We start from the raw sequence: 20,000 nt of genomic DNA on the forward strand, positions 1-20,000 counted from the left end.
AAATTTCATTCCTTATAAGAACATAAGAATGAAGGAGATTGCAAGAGACCATAAGGCATACACTAGGCAGCTCCATATCCATCACCACCTGTCATCCCTACCATGAAGTTGTCTAACCGTTTCTTAAAGCAACTGATAGTTTCAGTGCTCACTACATGGTTACTAAGTCTATTCCATTCGTTGACCATTATTAGTAAACCAATTCTTGCCTATTCCCTTCTTAAATCTAAATTTGTCCAGTTTAAATCAATTACTGCGAGTCCTGCCCTGTTGTTTTAATATGATGACCTTGTTTGCATCACCCTTGTTAAAGCCTTTGACCCACTTGAACACCTCTATTAGATTCCCTTTAAAATCTTTAAACCTACAAGTCACCTGAGTATATGCTTTTTTAGGAAAACTAGATTAATATGTTCTAGGTGGTTATCGTGTTATCTATTTTAGATATCTGAATAAATTTTGCTGCTCAATCTGTCAACGTCTTAAATGAGATTCAGTGGCCATACGGACACAGCATTTTCCAAATGTGGACGGTTAATAATCTAATGTAGTAGGTCGATGACAGATTCACTTTAGAAATCAAAATATCATGTAACTATCACTAGAATATTATTTGGTTTCTCAGAGAGAAATGTAGTACTTAGATTATTTGCGATCGTTACTGATATATAATTACAAGATCCTTTCCATTATCCGCTTTTGTTAACGTTTTTTTTAATAACTTGCAGTCGTACTTGGTATTATCTTCACCTAGCTTTACACTTACTTAGGCTAAACTTTATTTTTCAATTTTCATACCATTGGTGTAATCTATCCAAATATTCTTATATATCCAATTGATTCGAGTAATCATTTGCCATTTCACACAGTTTTGTATCGTGAACAAATTTGGAGACAGATTTCAGTCCATTATCTAAATCGTTTAGGAATAGAATATGAATAGAAATGGCCCTAGAACGGAACCTTGAGGAACTCCACTCGTAACATTATTCCAGCTAGAAGTTTTGTCATTCAGGATAACTTGCTGTTTATGATTATTCAACCAATTACTAATCCATATAAATAAACCTCTTATTCTGTCGAGATGTTTTAAATCTACATTTTCTTTTATCATAACTCGAGATAACTATGTTGTAAATTCGATTAGGTTAGTCACACTAGAACGTGTCCGTGTGAATCCATGTTGGCTGTCATTTATCAAACAGTTACTTTCTAAGTGGTGTTTGATAGCACCTCTGATGATAGTTTCATCATTCTACCCAGGATTGAGGTTAAGCTTACACATCTATAGCTCACTGGCTTCCTTCTTTTTGTCAATATTTTTGAGTATAGGAGTAACGTTAGCTTATTTCCATCCTCCTGTTACAATCCTGCTCTCACTAGCACTCTCTCATCCCCACTTTCACTTCCTCTCCCGCTCTCACTTTCTCTCCCTCTCACTTTCTCTCACTATTGCTCATATTTTCACTCTTCCACTCCTATATTTCCTTTCACTCCCATCTCCCTCCAACTCAAAGATTATAATTTTTTCAGCTAGCTTGACGCAGGCGCGGGTCATTAAAGCTAGTTATATGTTGATTTACGAGTTGCATATCTTGTTTCTTCAAGACTTAGTCGCTATGTTCTATCTCTTATGATATGTTAATGTTTGTTTTCATTGAAATACTACTCCCACCACCTAACATGATTTTTCAATACTAATAAATATACATCAAGGCGAACTAGAAATGCTATCGTGCTCTTTATTTACTATGGCTTGTTGTGTTTAGACTTTTATTCTTGCTTCTGTCTCTATTACTTTCTCACTAGATTTTTTTTTGTCTCCAAGTTTTTCATATATTTTCACCTAGTCTTCAACTACATTCTACGGAAGTTATTAAATCTACTTTCGTCTTCAGATTATAATGATCTTATTTTATTTATTTTTTTCCTCCAAGTTTTTCAAATATTTTCACCTACACTTCAACTACATCCTAATGTTCATTCTTACGGAAGCTATTAAATCTACTTTCGTCTTCAGATTATCAATTAAATTTATTACTTTTGTCTTCCATATATGCTTAGATTCATTCCTTTCTCCCTTCCACTGTTAAATTTAATCCTTTCACATTTTCTTAAATTATGCCATTTCATTACTTTCCCTTTATTATTTCTTATCTTCTTTATATTTAGTTCCTTCTTCTCCAATCCTCTTTCTAATTAGCCCAGCGTTTCCCAACCTGGGGTGCTGAAATCAATTATAGGGGGTTACCGGGAAGTGATGCACACAAAAATAGCATTGATATATGTATCATTGATTACCTAGTTGTGCATATTTGACTTTTTCCATGCTATTTAATTTTTTTAGGGTGTTCTTATTTCTTCTACAAACAATATTGTAAATTTGTTTCGCTTCTAAGGAACAAAAAAAAAATAATAATAATAATAATCAAGCAGTACACTTCACTTTCTTTTATCCTTCTAATAACAAGATAGGGGTGCTGGACTGCTTAAACATGACAACAGGGGGTGCTATGGTCGGAAAACGTTGAATCAATTCCTTTCTTAATATACGCTAGTGACGTGATCGGAGGTATGCGGGTCTCCTATGTCCTAGTCATGAGTTCGAATCCCGCACTTCTCTGTGATTCCCAGCAGTAACTGTAACCTGCCCCAGCAGGGCTTCAGCCGCAGCTACTCAGCGTCTCCTGACGTACGCTCCTCACAGTCTTCACCATTAATTTCTTGCCAACATCTCTCTCCATGTTTATTCCTGTTCATTCATCAAGGTGATAATGGTAACGAGAACGTTATTAGAAGTGAAAGACAAAGCTGATTTTAGTATACACAATTCATACAGAATGAAATAATCCGTTTCGAATGTGATGAGATTATTTTCATTCTCTTCTTTTCTGCCGTCTTCCGAGTTTTCTCTTCTTTCTCTTACCTTTCTCTCCTATCTCTGCAATTCTCTTCTTTTTATTTTGTATCTTTTGTTCTCTCTTCAATTTCACTGCGGCAACTTCATCCTGGTACTTTCCCCACATTTCTATCTTCTCATTCAATCCGAACGCTTTCCTCTCTTCTTTTCTTTTGCTTCCCTCATCCCATTCATTTCCATTTCTTCAATCAATTTCAACTCTTGCTTTCGTTTGTTCTGTACTTTTTTTTTTTACTTTTCTTATTTCGTTGCCCCCACGCTACATTCTGACATTTTCTGTACTACTGCTCTTCGAATATTCCCCTTCTCTCTCTCTCTTTTTTTTTTTTTTTGTCCTTCACTTTCTACAAGTTCCATTCTCCTTTATTTTTTTTTTTTCAACTTATGCTTCCTCCGCCCATCTATGCCCATCCTTCCTTTGTCATTCTCTCCTGTCGTCTCTTCAACCTCACTGACATTCTCTCTTCTAATCTCGGTTATATTCTTTTGTTTTCATCATAAGCAGTTTTCCTGGTGTTAGTGTTTTTTTGTCGAGACTTCCTATTTATGAAGAAATAATATTTTCACTTGTTACGCGATTATCTCCTTTCGTTGACATACGAACATTGCTTCACCACTCCCTCCCTCCCTCCCCACCCTACCCAACCTTACTCCTCCCTTCTCACCTTGCCCCTCCCTTTACCCCTCTTTTTCAAATCCCTTCTTCCCACTTCCCTTCTTTTCCCTCCCTCCCCTTCCTCTCCCCTCTTTCCCTTTCAGTCCTCCCTCCCTTCCTCCCTCCATCCTTCCTCCTCCTCCCTCCCTCATCCTTCTTTTCCCTTCCTCCTCTCCTCCCTTTGTCCCCTCCTTCTCCTTCCCTTTACTCATTCTCCCTCCTCCCTTCCTGCCCCTCTCCCTATTTTTTTCTTCTCTCCCTCTCACTCCTTCCTTCTTCCATCCCTCCCTCCTTCTCCTTTCTTCTCCCTCCCTCTTACTTTTCCCTCCGTCACCTCCTTCCCTTCCTCCCCCTCCTTCCATCTCCCTCCTCTTTTTCCTTTCCTCTTTCTCCTCCCTCCCTCCCCCTCCTTCATCCCTTCCTTCCCCTCCCTCCTCCTCTCTCCCCCTCTTCCTCCCTCCCCCTCGTTCTTCCTTCGTTCCCTTCATTCTCCCTCCCTTCCCCTCTTCTCTTCTCCCTCCCCTCCCTTCCTACTTCCGCCTTTACTTCCTTCTACCTCCCTCTCCTCCTTCACCCCCTTCCCCTCCTCCTCCCTCCCTCCTTCCTTCCCACTCCTGTTACTTCTTCCCCTCCTGTTCCTTCTCTCTCACTCCCACCCTCCCCTTCCTCTTCCCACCCTCCTCTTCTTTTTCTTACTCCCCCTCCTCTCTCTCTCTCCTCCCTTCTCCCTCCCCTCTCCGTCCTTCTCTCTTATCTTTCTATTTCTCTTGCTCTCTCCCTTTACCTCCATCTTTCTTCTACCACTCTATCTCTCCCAGCTATCTTTTACACTATACACACGTACACCTTCTATTATACAAGAAACCGAGGACTGTACATATAACAATACAGTCTTTTGGCCGGAGCGGCGCAGTGAATGTACAAGACGTACGAGTTAAGATGGCAGCAGCCGTGGATGCAATTGGCACTTTCAAAGCGTATGTATTCAAAACGTGTTTCTCCTGTGCTCCGGGCCGAGAAATATGGGCTTTTATTCAGGTCAGAGATGCGCACTTAAGTGCCCCATGAATTACGTTCATATATATTCAGATCTGCATTCAAACCTTCTTGCGTGCATTACTCATATTATGGTGATGCGAGGAAGGAGAGGCAATGCACGTGTTGTTGCCTTACTTCGGAGACTCTGTGCTGTTTGATCCCAGACAATTCTTTTCAGTTTAAGGGATTTCATAACAAACATGACTAAAGAGGGCTCTGTGCTGCAAGGAGAGGCAATTTACATCCAGACCATGGGCGTGTTGCCTTACTTCGGAGACTCTGTGCGGTTTGATCCCAGACAATTCTTTTCAGTTTAAGGGATTTCATAACAAACATGACTAAAGAGGGCTCTTGTGCTGCAAGGAGAGGCAATTTACATCCAGACCATTGGCGTGTTGCCTTACTTCGCAGACTCTGTTTTGGTTGATCCCAGACCATCCCTTTCAGCTTAAGGGATTTCATAAGAAACATGACTAAAGAAGGCCCTACACGATCAATATTATTGCGCAATATTCCGTAATGTACAATGTTGTTGACGGTCATAGGATGGTATTGAAGAGACACGCGTGTTTGTCCTGTATATTCCATGTCTTCAATATATTGTGTCATTCTTTAATACCACCCATACACCGTATAGTATTGTACAATACAGAATATTGCGCAATAATATTGATCGTGCAGGGCCCGCGAGGTCTTGTGGTAAATGTCCTAAGACTATATGCACATAAGAATGTACGACACTGCAAGAGACCTTAAGGCCTACACTATGCAGTTCCATGTCCCTTACCACCTATCATCCTTATTCACAAAGTTAACTACTATTCTCTTTAAACAACCAATTGTTTCGGTGTTCACTACATGGTTACTAAGTCTATTCCAGTCCTTAACCGCGTTGTTAGTAAACCACTTCTTACCTATTTCTTTGTTGAACCAAATTTGTCCAACATAATTCCATTACTACGAGTCCTGCCCTGCTGTCTTAATATGATGACCTTGCCTCCATCACCATTGTTAAAGTCCTAGAGCCATGAAGGCTATTCCTACTTTCTTTCCCTCAGCGTTCTACTTGTTTTATTTTCATCTTATTTCTATTTCTATTTTATTTATTCTATTTATTTACTTATTTATTTTTATTTTTTGAGATCTAGTCCATCAATAAGTGATAAAACTTTGTCTAAAGTGTTGATTAATGTCGTAAACATAGAAACAGCCTCAAAGGTCATTGTTGTTGTTGTTGTTGCTAAGGACTATAGTTTACCAGCGTTTCTATCCTGGCCTCAAAGGTTCGTGTATCAGTATCTATAAGTGGTATTTAATCTATAATCTGAGACCTCAATGAATATAAGGAATATATAGTTCTAACTCGCGCGATAAGTCGGTATAATATTTTGCGCAAAATTTACATCCATGCCATCACATCTAATAATACTCAAGAACCAACTCTCCTTATCTGTTAATTCGATATTCGTTCATTTATATATTTAATCAGATTAAATACTTTCAAACCGAACCTCCTACACAGCCATTCAGGAATCTTAATGTCTTATCCGTTTGGTATTTATCCAACATAATGTTTTCCCCCGTCCCTCTTACTTCTTTCTCTTGTTATAACTTCGACCTGAAAGGAAAATGAAAAACTTGTTTGCATGCGCTCGTATCGCCCTGAACAGACTCCAGTGTAGTGTGTTCTTGCTTCCATCATCTATGAATTCTTACTTTCCTTTTAGATTTTTTATTTTCACTTATTTATATACGAGTATATATATATATATATATATATATATATATATATATATATATACATATATATATATATACATATATATATACATATATATATATACATATATATATACATATATATATATATATATATATATATTTTACTACTTTCAAATATAAAGAATCTCATGGAGACTTAACATGTGTGTGATTGTTTTTACCACTACTTGTTTATTTATTTATTTTTTATATATTTTTTTTTGCATTAATTACGAAAAATTGTATTTAATGTATTTATTTTTATTTGTTCAAGTGTAGGATGCTAAGACTTGTTGTTTGTTGCTTATGTTATACACATATAATCTATTTCATGAACTTACGGATACCATATGATGTCTAGTTAATGTTATTATAATATTAATAAAGTAATATTTCCTGGTTTAACTGATAAAGTATTGGGAAACTCCTTTCAGGTGAAATCCCTCTGCACTGACAGGAGCGTAAAATTATTATTATTATTATTATCATTATTAATAATAATAATAATAAAAAAAATAAAAAAAAATAAAATAAAAACACGTTCTTTTAAGATGCCTTTCTACTTCTCCGTTGATGTCACTAAATGTGGTCTGATAACTGCCAGAACCCGTGGCCAAAACTTTTTACCCATTGTCAGTGTGAATCATCATCATCGAGACGTAAAAGGGAGTACACTACAGTCATATCTCGTTTGTGGAATGTGTTATTTAACATTCCACTATCATCACTACATGCTACTTAATATAAATACACACAAAATAACCTACGTCGTTCTTTCGTACTTGTAAATATCTTATAATCTTCATACATTAGATGCAATTTACCTTCAATTAAGAATGGAAGAACTTTTGTAATGCCTTATTTGTATCTACCTCTCAAAATCTAAGCATATTTCAATTTCATCTTATAATCTATTCTACATTATTTCCTAAGACACTAACACATTAACCTTTTGAACTAATTGCTTACCCCTTTGGAACCGTTTACATAATTATGTCCATATCTAGACATAATAGATACCTATACTACAATAATGGTACAGCCTTTTATGGAGGTAAACATACATAGCTGCTTAAGTTTGATATCGCTGTGGCACGTTAGATTTGGATCCTGTCCGGTTAGCACAAAGGCCTCATCTTCATCCCGTCATAGGTATAGGATGTTTGACCTGATTCCCTAAGCACAGAGGGCAAAGGTAACGATTCTGCTCACAGCTAAGTAACCTCTTATATTTGTTAACGCATTTGTGAACTTTTGTCTTTCACGAAAGCATATCAACTTACTACTTTTTTATTTATCAGATTAGGAGCTTACGACATGAGACACTTAGCTGCGATTGAAGCCGTCCGCTTTATCTTCTATACTTAGAGTATGTATCAATAGCATGCTTAATTCCTAAACGCCAAAGCAGCAAGAACTGTAAGAATACTTTTCTTAACAAAAGCATGTCATATCTGAAGAGCTTATAATGCACACTAGTTTTATTAAGAATAAATGTTTTCTTTTGACGTGAGATTTATCACAAATATTTTAATCTAAAAACACATTTGTTAGCTATACGTTATATTAAAAAGAACAATAGTTATATATTCTGCAAGATTTATAATGGAATGTCCAATGTACTTTGCTGGGTAAGAATAATATTCATCAGAGACACATATGCTGGATTTCTCGTGCTGGCTTCTATCACTTCATCGGTGAAGTTTTTCAAACGGTTTTCGATTATATAAACAAAGCCGTGTGATAGCTTCGATCACTCAAGAATGAGAGACAAAGTGAGAGAAATGAGAGGATATGTGTGTGTGTGTGTGTGTGTGTGTGTGTGTGTGTGTGTGTGTGTGTGTGTGCATGTGTGTGTTCGTGTATGTGTGTGTATGTGTACGCGCATGCGTGCGTGTATGTGTGTATGAATGTGTGCTTGTGTTTGTGCGTGCGTGCGTGTATTCACCTTTGGTCTTTTAGATAACGTGTTGGACTCGTGATCGACAGCTATTTCCCTCCCGGAAGAGAGCTCAGAGCTCATATGACCGATCTATGGGTAATGCTACGACCTTTCACACACAAACACCCCCAACTCCCCGCCAATGGTCTTGGATCACGTGTTGGATTCGTGATCGACAGCTATTTTCCTCCCGGAAGAGAGCTCAAAATTCATATAATGTATAACCGATCCATGGGTAATGCTGTGACCTTACATGCACACACACAACTCTCCGCCCACGAGGGTTGGAGCAACGACTTGCAGCTCAACGATACTGAAATTATTTCAGCCCTGGGGGGATTCGAACCCGGACCGCCGTAGTGGCGGCCGCAAACGCTACCACTGCGCCATCGAGTCGTGTGTGTGTGTGTGTGTGTGTGTGTGTGTGTGTGTGTGTGTGTGTGTGTGTGTGTGTGTGTTTGTAGGTGCATGAGCGTGCTTGTGCGTGTGTTTGTGTGCATATGCTCGTGATTGTGCGTATGTGTGCGTGGGCGTTTGTGCGTTGTTGTGCGCGCACGCGTGTGTTTGTGCGTGTGTGTGCGTGTTTTTGTGTGCATGGTCATTCTTGTGCGTGTGCTATGCTTGCGTACGTGTTCATGCATTTTTGTACGTGTGTGCGCGCGCCGCGTGCATGTGTGTGTGTGTGCGTACGTGTGTGCGAGCGTGTGCCTGCGCGCGTGCAGGCGTGTGTATCCGCAAGTGACTATGCATGAGTGCGTGTGGGTGACCATAAGCGTCAGCGTCCATTTGATTGTACGTGAACAAGTGCATACGTACGTGTGATTCACCACCACCACCGTCTTAGATCACGTGCTGGGACTCGTGATCGACAGCTATTACCCTCCCGGAAGAGAGCTCAGAGCTCGTATGACCGATCTATGGGTAATGCGGTGACCTTGCACGCATACACACACCCAACTCCCCGCCCACGAGAGTTGTAGTAACGACTCGAAGCGCAGCGATACTGAAATTACATCAGCCCTGGTCAGGATTCGAACCCGGACTGTCGTAGTGACAATCGGGGACTCTACCAACCGCGCTACCAAGTCGTGTGCATGAGTCTGTCTGTGAGTGCGTGTAAGCGTGTATTCATGTGCGTATACACGTCATGTGCATATGCTCATATGCGCATGTGCATGTGTACTCATTTACGTACACATGTACGTGTAAGTATACTTATATGGGAGTCTGTGCGTGTGCACGTGTGAGCGTGCATGTGCTAGTAAGTGTACAGATGAGCGTGTAAGTGTAATTCTAAGTGTATATGCGTATAAGTATGAATGTGTGTGTATAAGCATTCATATAAATGTACTTATAAGTATCCATGTAAATGTACGTATGTTGACCTAATTGTATTTACCTAATTGCAGTATAAAGGGAAGGTGAAAGGCTGGCCGAGTTACGTCTCTGCAATCTGTGTGTGTGTGTGTGTGTGTGTGTGTGTGTGTGTGTGTGTGTGTGTGTGTGTGTGTGTACTGTGTGTGTGTGTGTGTGTGTGTGTGTGTGTGTGTGTGTGTGTGTGTGTGTGTGTGTGTGTGTGTGTACTGTGTATGTGCGTGTGTGTGTTTGAGTGAGTTTGTGTTATTCACCTTGGTTATTCACCTTGGTCTTTGGATCACGTGTTGGACTCGTGATCGACAGCTATTTCCCTCCCGAAAGAGAGCTCAGAGCTCGTGTGTTTGTGTGTGTGTGTGTGTGTGTGTGTGTGTGTGTGTGTGTGTGTGTGTGTGTGTGTGTGTGTGTGTGTGTGTGTGTGTGTGTGTGTGTGTGTGTGTGTGTGTGTGCGTGTCTTTGTGTGTGCGTGTATGGTTGCAAGTAGTGTGTGTCTGTGGTCGTATGTGTACATTTGTGTATATTTATTAATGGGATTGGATGCTTATGTGCGTTTGTGCGTGGCTGTGAATGCGTGCAAATGTAAATAAGTGTGAGAGTGTGAATATGAATGGTGTATATGTGAGATTTTGAGCGTGTGTATGAGTATGTGAGTGATGCATATGCGTGTGTGATTCACCTTTGTCTCTGGATCACGTGTTGGACTCGTGATCGACAGTTATTTCCCTCACGGAAGAGAGCTGTGTGTGTGTGTGTGTGTGTGTGTGTGTGTGTGTGTGTGTGTGTGTGTGTGTGTGTGCGCGCGCGCGCATGTGATTAGCCTTGGTCTTGGATCACGTGTTGGACTTGTGATCAACAGCTATTACCACCCCGGAAGAGAGCTCAGAGCTCATATATGACCGATCTATGGGTAATACTGTGACCTTATACGAGCACACACACCCAACTCCCCGCCCACGAGAGTTGGAGTAACAACTCGCAGCGCAGCGATATTGGAATTATTTAAGCCCTGGACGGAATTCGAACCCGGACCGCCGTAATGGGGGCCGCGAACAGTACCACTGCGCCGTCGAGTCGTATGTGTGTGTGTGTGTGTTTGTGTGTGCTTGAGATTTTGTGTGCTTTTGTTGTGTGCTCATGTGTGCGTACATGTGGACTTTCCTATATACGAGTATATTCCATTTACTAATCTTATATTTTTTTTACTACATATTTCAAATGTACTTTTTCTGTCGTCGTCTGATAGCATCAATTCATTCTTACTTTATACAGTACTTCTTACACGAAATGAGAAGTGCTAGAAAAATACATCTCACCCAGATTTACCTATTATTGATATATTCATTCATTCATACATACATACATAGCATTTGACTATCATGCTCAATGTGAATCCTGAAGCAGTATTTAGGTAGGAAAATAAACTCTTACGTTTATTTGAAATTTATTAGTAACATCTTAATACATTGTTATACTTTGCGGAGCTTTTCTGAATCCATATCTCTTATCGTATAGTTAAAGAATCTATATAGATATGTTGTTATGAAGAAGAGATCCTCAAGAAGAAAGACGTGGAAGAAAGGAGTGTATTCTTGAGAACAATGCTTGTGTCTTTTCCAAGACTGTAATCCTGTAAGTGTTAAGACCAGAATGGGTGCAAAAACCTTGCAATATTTTTGGGTTTCTTGTGCTTATATAACAGAGGAAGAAGAAGCAAATTCATGAAAATTATACGAGTGGGCATTCAAAGAAAAGGTCGAAGGGTTAAGTCTAGGAAATAGTGACGCTACTGTTCAGAAACAAACTTTCTCAGGTTGTTTTAACGATCGTTAAGTAGACACTAACAACGGAGTCTATAAGGAGCTCTAAGTCCGATGAATTTTGCTTCATCTACGTTTTCCCCAAAGTATCTCCATAAATGAACCGCCTAAAAGACCCCCACAAAAAACACTTAAAAGACCCCCTTAAGAAACCTCCCTAAAAGATCCCCAAAACAGCCGTAAGAGAACCCTCCACAGAAGACCTTCCCCAAGAGCCTCTCCCCAAAAGACCCTCCACAGAAGACCTTCCCCAAGAGCCTCTCCCCAAAAGACCCTCCACAGAAGACCTTCCCCAAGAGCCTCTCCCCAAAAGATCCTCCACAGAAGACCCTACCCCAAGAGCCTCTCCCCAAAAGATCCTCCACAGAAGACCCTTCCCCAAGAGCCTCTCCCCAAAAGAACCTCCACAGAAAACCTTCCCCAAGAGCCTCTCCCCAAAAGATCCTCCACAGAAGACCCTTCCCCAAGAGCCTCTCCCCAAAAGACCCTCCACAGAACACCTTCCCCAAGAGCCTCTACCCAAAAGACCCTCCACAGAAGACCTTCCCCAAGAGCCTCTCCCCAAAAGACCCTACCCAGAAGACCTTCCCCAAGAGCCTCTCCCCAAAAGACCCTCCACAGAACACCTTCCCCAAGAGCCTCTCCCCAAAAGACCCTCCACAGAAGACCTTCCCCAAGAGCCTCTCCCCAAAAGACCCTACCAAGAAGACCTTCCCCAAGAGCCTCAACCCAAAAGACCCTACCCAGAAGACCTCCCCCAAGAGTCTCTCCCTAGAAGACCTTCCCCAAGAGCCTCTCCCCAAAAGACCCTGCCCAGAAGTTCTTCTATCAAAGTACCTCCATCGAAGTACCTCCCCTGAAACATAACCACCAGAGTACCTCCAAGAATGTCTTTGAATGACATTACTCAAGTGAATGTCCCAGTATGAATGTCTGAATAAGGGAACAAGCAAAGGACTGTACTATAGTATGCGTGCATTATTCAAAGCATGCAGGAATGCATGCGTGCTTCCATTCGTACCTGCATGCAAAATTACTTTAGCTCGCGCGCGTGTATGTATATCTGCATGTGTGTGCGTATTTGTGTGCATATATGTATGTGCATATGTGTGTGCATATACATGTTTATGCGCGCCCGCATATGCGTGCGTACGTATATGCGTGCAAGCGAGCGTGTGTGTGTGTGTGTGTGTGTGCGTGTGCATACATGTGTGCATACATGTGTGCGCGCGTGTGCATAAATGTGCACGTGCGTGCGTGTGCATACATGTGTGTGCGTGCACGTGCATACATGTGTGCGTGTGCGCGCGCGTGCATACATGTGTGCGTGTGTGCGCGCGTGCATACATGTGTGCGTGTGTGCGCGCGTGTGCGCATATATGCGTGGATATATGCGCGAGCGCGTGTAAGTACTTTTGTATATGTAAGTTTTTGTGCTTCTGTTTGTGTTTGTTTCTGTACAGCAGTCTCCTTTGATACTCAGTTTTCAACGAATTTTAACGGAATCGCAAAATACCGTTACTTTCCGTTACCTACATCTCGGATACATTAACTTGCCTTCTTGTCTTTTAACAAACACTAACTCCTTACTTATCTAAGTAGATCAATTCATGTACATCTTTTTATGGCCAAGTTTATGAAGGCATTCTTGTATTATCAATTCTAGTCAACTCTACGAAGTATACCAATGAAGTAAATTATTTAAAAAAATCCTTGACACTGTACTCGTTTTCATTTTAGATCTCACCTAATGAGAAACTTCAAGATCATCTAGTAATCACACACTCTTAAGTTAGTCACCTGAAGTAGGAAGAACAACGTATGTTTCAGCATCAGTCTTTTTTTTTCTTCAGCTCCCTGTGGAGCCATTTCTGAAATGATGGTTTGACCTTTAGGAAAGAAAAAGGAACATGAAAAGTATACGTCTGCTGCTTGTAGCGACGACCTGGGCCTCGGAGAAGCTGTTGCGAAACTGGGTATGATGTTGCACATAGCATGAATGCTTTGGTCAGCGCCGTCGAAATGAAATCTATTTGACTACACTGTGCGAATTGATATAATTACTTGGAGTGTACTTTATGGTATTGCTCTATAAGTCAACAAAAAATGACCTCATAATTTCGACAAGATATAAATCAGAAACTTGGGTTCATAGGGAGTTTTCTTAATATGTATTTTGCTCTCGAACTATAACTGATGATTTTGTTTCTAATTATGGTAAATTCTAAAGTTCAGATTTGGATTAATGATAGCCACTATTTCAATTATAACTTTTGTTGTACCTAACATCTGTTTACTTGATTTTATTGAAAATCCCAACTCTTAATTGCTTGTGCAATCGAGAAATCTCAATAGATAAGAACGTGCATTTTTGTGTATGTGCGTGTGTATGTGTGTGTGTATGTGTGTGTGTGTGTATGTGTGTATGTGCGTGTGCATATGCCCATCTGTGTGCGTCCGTGTGTACTTTTGTATGCCTGCGTGTGTCTGTGTTTGCGTGTCTTTGTGCGTCTGTATGTGTCTGCGTGTCTCTGTGTATTTATGTATGTATATATCTGTGTATGTCTGTATATCTGTACATGCCTCAGCATCTCTGTGCATTTCTTTGTATGTCTGTGTACATCTCTGTATGTTCCTGTATACCTCTGTAGTCTCTGTATACCTCTATGTCTATGTATGTCTGTACGTGTCTGTGTATGCTTGTCTATGCCTGTCTATGGTTGCATGTATTTGTGTGTATTTGTGTGTGTGTGTCTGTGTATGCCTGTGTGTTTCTACGTCTACTTACAGCCAACCAATCTTTGAAACTTTCCTCGTTTCTATCAAATCATCTAATAACATTCTAAATAAAATGCACAACGTTGTTACAAGTCATGATTGAGTTACGGACTTTTTCCAAGAATTTTTTTAACCTTAAAAGTACAAGACAATTAAAATGGGAACTGGAGTCGCCACGAAAGTACTTTCTTTGCCTTGACGTCATCAATAGATTGGTTTGTTCTTTAAAGGTATGTGCATCAGTTTTGTTCTTCCAGAGATGTAATTAAAGTGTATACTTGATATGAGAGTAATTTATTTATATTTAATTCGAGAACAATTCAAAAGCTTTGTATGATGTTAAGTATTTTATTCAAAGGACTTATAGTAAACAAATTGATCTTATGATTTTTTTTAAATTGATCTTAATTTTTTTCTTACACATATCATAACTGTATCACAACTATATTTTTTCTTAGCGATCATTAAATTTATCAAACGCATCTAAGTATTTAAGATCTAAGAATTTTGAACAATTTATATGACAGAATAAACACGACCTAATGGCTGTGATAAAGATAAAACTGTTCATATAAAAAATAATCTCCTATTGTAGAATGCTGAATTTTGTATGCTGCCTTATCAGATGATTGTTATTATCCCACTGCTCTTTCTTTAACTTTCTTCATATAATAAGACTGATTACAAGAAAATATCATTTGGCGCCTGAGGTCATATATGTGAATAATTGTACGTGTGACCATATAAATAAATAAAAATCTTTTCCTTTTGGTCCTCGTACGTAAATTTGGTCCAAATTTTGCCTTGTGGACTATGTTTACATAAAAATTTACTTGTGATTTAACAAACGTCTGTACTGCGTTTTGAATACGTTTATGATTTTTATACCTCAAAGAGAAGTATTCCTTACCTTTTTATAAATAATTTTACTGACACTTTCATCTCTGTACAAATAGATCGGGGATACTGTTGATTATCAAACGTACTAACGTTAATATTTTTTCTCAAGTTGGTAAATTCCTGAGTATAAGTATATATACCCTTTGCAAATTCTATAACGGATGTTATGTTGTACTTCAGCTTTAGATATAAATACATCCCTTTTATTACATTTAAGGCACCTATAGAATATTTGTCATATATAATTACTCAAAGTCATCCCGTCCCGTTTGTAGATATTCATATTTGTTCATCACAGTTGTAAACAATTATACAGTATATTAAGATCAAAGTTATATGTATTTTTTTCATTTCATATAAATGGACAATATTTTACATGTTTAAGTTGTATTTCAATATATGTATGTATGCATGTATGCATATATATATATATATATAATATTATATATAAATATATGTATACATATTTTATATCATATGTATATCTATATTATATATATATATATATATATATATATATATATAAATATATGCATACATATTTTATATCATATTTATATCTATATTATATATATATATATATATATATATATATTATATTTGTGTGTGTGTGTGTGTGTGTGTGTGTGTGTGTGTGTGTGTGTGTGTGTGTGTGTGTGTGTGTGTATAAATACATACTTTGGCTGAAAGAGTAATTTGGAACAAAAGTCACTTGTACAGTCTGATAGAAAAGTTCTGAACCACAGACTGGCTTTCACTGTTTTTTCAATATTTATATTCTTTTATTCACAATGCAATTTACTGAAAAGTATACACCATGTACGAAAAGTGTAAAATATTCTAAACCAAATTTCTTTTAAATTATAAAATATTAGTGGAGTTCACATTTTTATAACAATTAACTCAAAAAGATTTGTTTCACATATCCTATACACAGAAATTTATTTACTTGTATTCATATATATAACTTACCATTTTTTTAACGTAAGAAGATGCAACATATGTATATATATATACACATATATATATAATATATATATATAATATATATATATAATATATATATATATATACACATATACGCATGAAAAAATAAATAACTTTTTATATATGCACTAACACCATATGAATCTCCCGTGTAAAGGATTTGATAGAATCAAGTTTTACAAACAAGAAAACTAGAAATTACTCGTAGAAAAAGACAACATAAAGTCTTCTTTGCATTACCTAAGGCCACTTATAAAACAAGAATTGACGAACTTCAATGGTCTTTATATAAGTGAAAAGTCATCTTAATAAAAAAATTCTTTATAATACGGGAATAAAGTAATGAGGCAGCATCTGTTATACTCGTATGTATATCTCGACAAAGCTTTTAAATCATAAATACATAAACATTCTATTTATTTAGAATTTCAAAACTAGAATTAAAAGAACCATTGCTTCTAGGTCCCTTTTCTATATAAACGTGTTACAAAAAAAAAAAAAAAAAAAAATCCAACATCACACTAAGACACTTTTCACTCTTCTCTGTGGCTGCGTTTTTTAGTGAGCAGATAAGTTCGCGGCAAATTAGCTGATATAATCCTTCTAAATCCAGTAAAGCCTCACCCAACGCAGCATTTTTTTTGCTCGGGGATCTTTTCTAATGTACAAAGTATGCGCCATCCCCTTTCATAATGCGGCCACTTTTGTGTACTTACCTTGGTCACACCCGGGTACCTCTCTCTCTTCCAAGTATACTTAGCTCTGCTTTCACAGAACTAAAATCAATAACAGAAACCATCTCTTTATGTATGTGAGCATGTGTGCATATGTATACATATAAGAATGTATATATCTATGTATGCATGCATGTATGTATGTGTTTGGGTGTGTATGTGGGTATGTATGCCGGTATGTGTGCATGCATGTATGTATTTATGTATGTGTGTATGCGTGTATGTATGTGTATATGTGTATGTTTATTTGTGTGTGTGTGTATATTCGCTTGTATGTGTTTGTGTGTGTGCATGTATTTATGTACTTGTGTATGTGTGTATATGCCTATGTGTGTATGTGTGTGTGCTTGTATGTGTATATGTACAATACATGCGAGTATGTATGCATGCGTGCATGTATGTATACGTGTATGTATGCTTGCATGTATGAATATAAGCGTGTATGTACGTATGCGTGCATGTATACGTGTATGTATGCACGCGGGTATATATGAACGCATGGATGTATGCATGTGTGTATGTATGCATGCGCGTATGCATGTATGCATGCAGGTATTCATACGTGTATGTATGCATTTGTGCATGTATGAATGCGTGCATATATTCATACACTGTGTATTAAAATGTCAGACACCAACAAGTCAGAGTACGTATCTCCCCTTCTTCACCTAACGGCAATTGCCCCGCTGATGTAAAGGAGATTATTCGTCGCCATAATGAATCAAGCAATAGACCTGTGCAAAATGATAATGACATAAAAACCCGATGCTAGAGAGAGTCTGAATTGTCACCTCGCGAGGCCATCCAGGCAGGGGCAGCTAGGGGCAACCAGGGGCAACCAGGGGCAAAGTTCACTTATGAAGATGCCCTCGCGGCCCTGGCTGACCACTCGCCTATTTAAAAAAAAAAAAAAAAAAAAAAAAAAAATCTTTTACGAGTAAAATGGTGGTCCGAAGTCTTCATCTGACTTGGTGCATTCCCGTCTTTTTTCTCTCTTCTCCTACCTAGTGCATCCTGACCTCGACAGTTAGCGAACGGACAGGTCACTTGCATGGTTGTGAAACAAACTCCTACAGTCACTACGTGCTCACCATCACCTCAGTTATTCCCCTAACTCACCATAAAAAAAAATAAAATAAAAAATGAGAGAACGAAGAAAAAAAAATCGATGTGTTTTGTTGCGATTTGCGATGTGTAGATCGTCGTTGCCCCAGTGTTGACCTCTGCCCTCAACGCAGCTGAGGTCTGTCCCTTCCCTCCCAGTAAACCCGTATTCCCGTTGTTCGTGGCCTGCTCCTCGACCCAATCCATTGCGACCCGAGCCACTCAGCTGTACCCACTCAGCCATACCCACTCTCTGCACGAAAGAAAATGTGTTCACCGGTGACAGACGAGTCAGTCGCGAATCATTATTTGAATAGGAATTTAAAACTTCCATCCTTATATGGACATAACTGAAAAGGTCGATGAACTATTGGAATAGTTGGCGTAGTCAAATGCCATGCAAAATCTAAGTTTAGAGTGCCACTCGCTTGTAAGCACTTTGGTAACTCTATGGTAGTTACAGCTTTTCCTATAGTTAGGTTTTGTATGTAGGTTGCTTGGACGGCGAGAGACCTTCACCCCACGAGCACCCGACACCAACTGAAGAGTCTATCGCTACATGACTCAGTGTCCTCTCCCCGGCTGCTCACACGTGTACACCAAAGGCTTCCAGAACGACATGTACCCCTTTCTAGTTTCCAGATTCTAATCAGATCTAGAATAAAGCTTGCTATAAGGCACAAAGAACGTATAAAACGCAAAGGAATAGATAAACTTTAAGAAAGAAAACGGCGACAAACAACTATCGACACGTGAATTTTATGCTCCATCAAAAGGGTGGCCGATTCGGGCACGCGCGGGTACGGCTCAGACGATTCCTTGGAGAGAGCTCAGTGGTCCGTGCACCTCTCTGGAAGACGGACGTGCCCTAACTTACTCCTACCTGTGTGACGCTCTCTCCCTCCCTGTCTTTACTCGCAACGCCAAGTAAGTTATATACGTGCTTTCTTTCAACGATTTTGGCCATATCCAATCTCCTTTGATAGCAGCTTTTACGTTGATAAGACTGCAGTACCTAACATTTCTTATATACAATGATATGTCATTACAACGGTTCTTTACATTTTTTCCCTAAAGAGTGTTCTTTTTTTATTTCAGATAACTGTGTATGAGGACAATAACCTATGGTTCAGCTGTCCCCATCATCTCTGCTAGAAGTCACAACTTTTCTGAAGTTGTGCATGGAAATCACGTTCGATAATCTGATAAGTTAGAAAAATCTTACTTCAGAGCCTCTTAGAACTTTCTCTTGAGAACTTAGGCCTTTTACGAGCAAGTGCAAACTTTGACGTACCAACGTTTCTGTGTCCGTGCTGTGATACCACCCTTTGAAGGCCATAATACGTAAGTTAAACCCAGGAATATAAGCCGTATACGAAAGTAGAAGAAAATAAGAAAAGTACGTTTCTTCTCTACAACTTTGTGAATGATCTGTAGTGTTATGCAGCTTCCTTCACATCCGAACTAAGTGTATCCTAGAAACGGTACTCTGAAAAGTACTCACATTCTTTCATATTTTGTACATATTTGGGATAAAGTCGAGTTTGCGTGTGTGCATATCTATAGAAAGGATTTTTTTTCGAAATAAAAGTGTTGTGTCTACTTTGCACTCGAGTGACGAAACATAGTTGGAAAATAGGCATAGCCTTTATTTTTAGACTTTGTGCGTTTGTGATAGATTTTGAGGAGTCTGGAAGAGTGGGTCTGTGCTATATAACTGAACACAGTACAAGCTATCTATCGAAAACAAGTCTACACGATTGGATAGGACTCACTACACCGGAGATTTCAACGCAATCCATATATAGTTATCCTTAGCAGTGAACATAGCTCCCGTAACAATGATCGACAACAACAAATCTGTGAATATGGAAGATCTCATACAAATCCCCGAGCCACGGGGAAGAGATAAAGTAACCACGGACAGCAATAACAACAGAAACCAGCCAACCAGTCGGATTGCGGAAAAGTATGGGCTTCGGCCGCGGAC

The 20,000-nt window shown here is 38.9% G+C and overlaps 2 protein-coding genes across 4 annotated transcripts in view; one reads left to right on the forward strand and one right to left on the reverse strand.

The window, feature by feature from the left end:
* The window catches only part of LOC143033019 (uncharacterized), a 787,267-nt gene that overhangs the window by 578,692 nt on the left and 188,575 nt on the right, over positions 1 to 20,000 (reverse strand). The window lies entirely within an intron of this gene.
* LOC143033017 (uncharacterized) overlaps positions 19,128 to 20,000 on the forward strand; it is a 3,131-nt gene continuing 2,258 nt past the window's right edge. The window contains exon 1 of the mRNA XM_076198214.1: positions 19,128 to 20,000. This exon is cut by the window's right edge and continues 2,258 nt beyond it. Within this exon, the coding sequence (XP_076054329.1) occupies positions 19,852 to 20,000 (149 nt within the window). The 5' untranslated portion in view covers positions 19,128 to 19,851.

The sequence above is a fragment of the Oratosquilla oratoria genome, chromosome 15 (genome assembly GCF_046742065.1).
Source record: "Oratosquilla oratoria isolate Oo_2021 chromosome 15, ASM4674206v1, whole genome shotgun sequence".
In the NCBI taxonomy this organism is placed as follows: Eukaryota; Metazoa; Arthropoda; class Malacostraca; order Stomatopoda; family Squillidae; genus Oratosquilla; species Oratosquilla oratoria.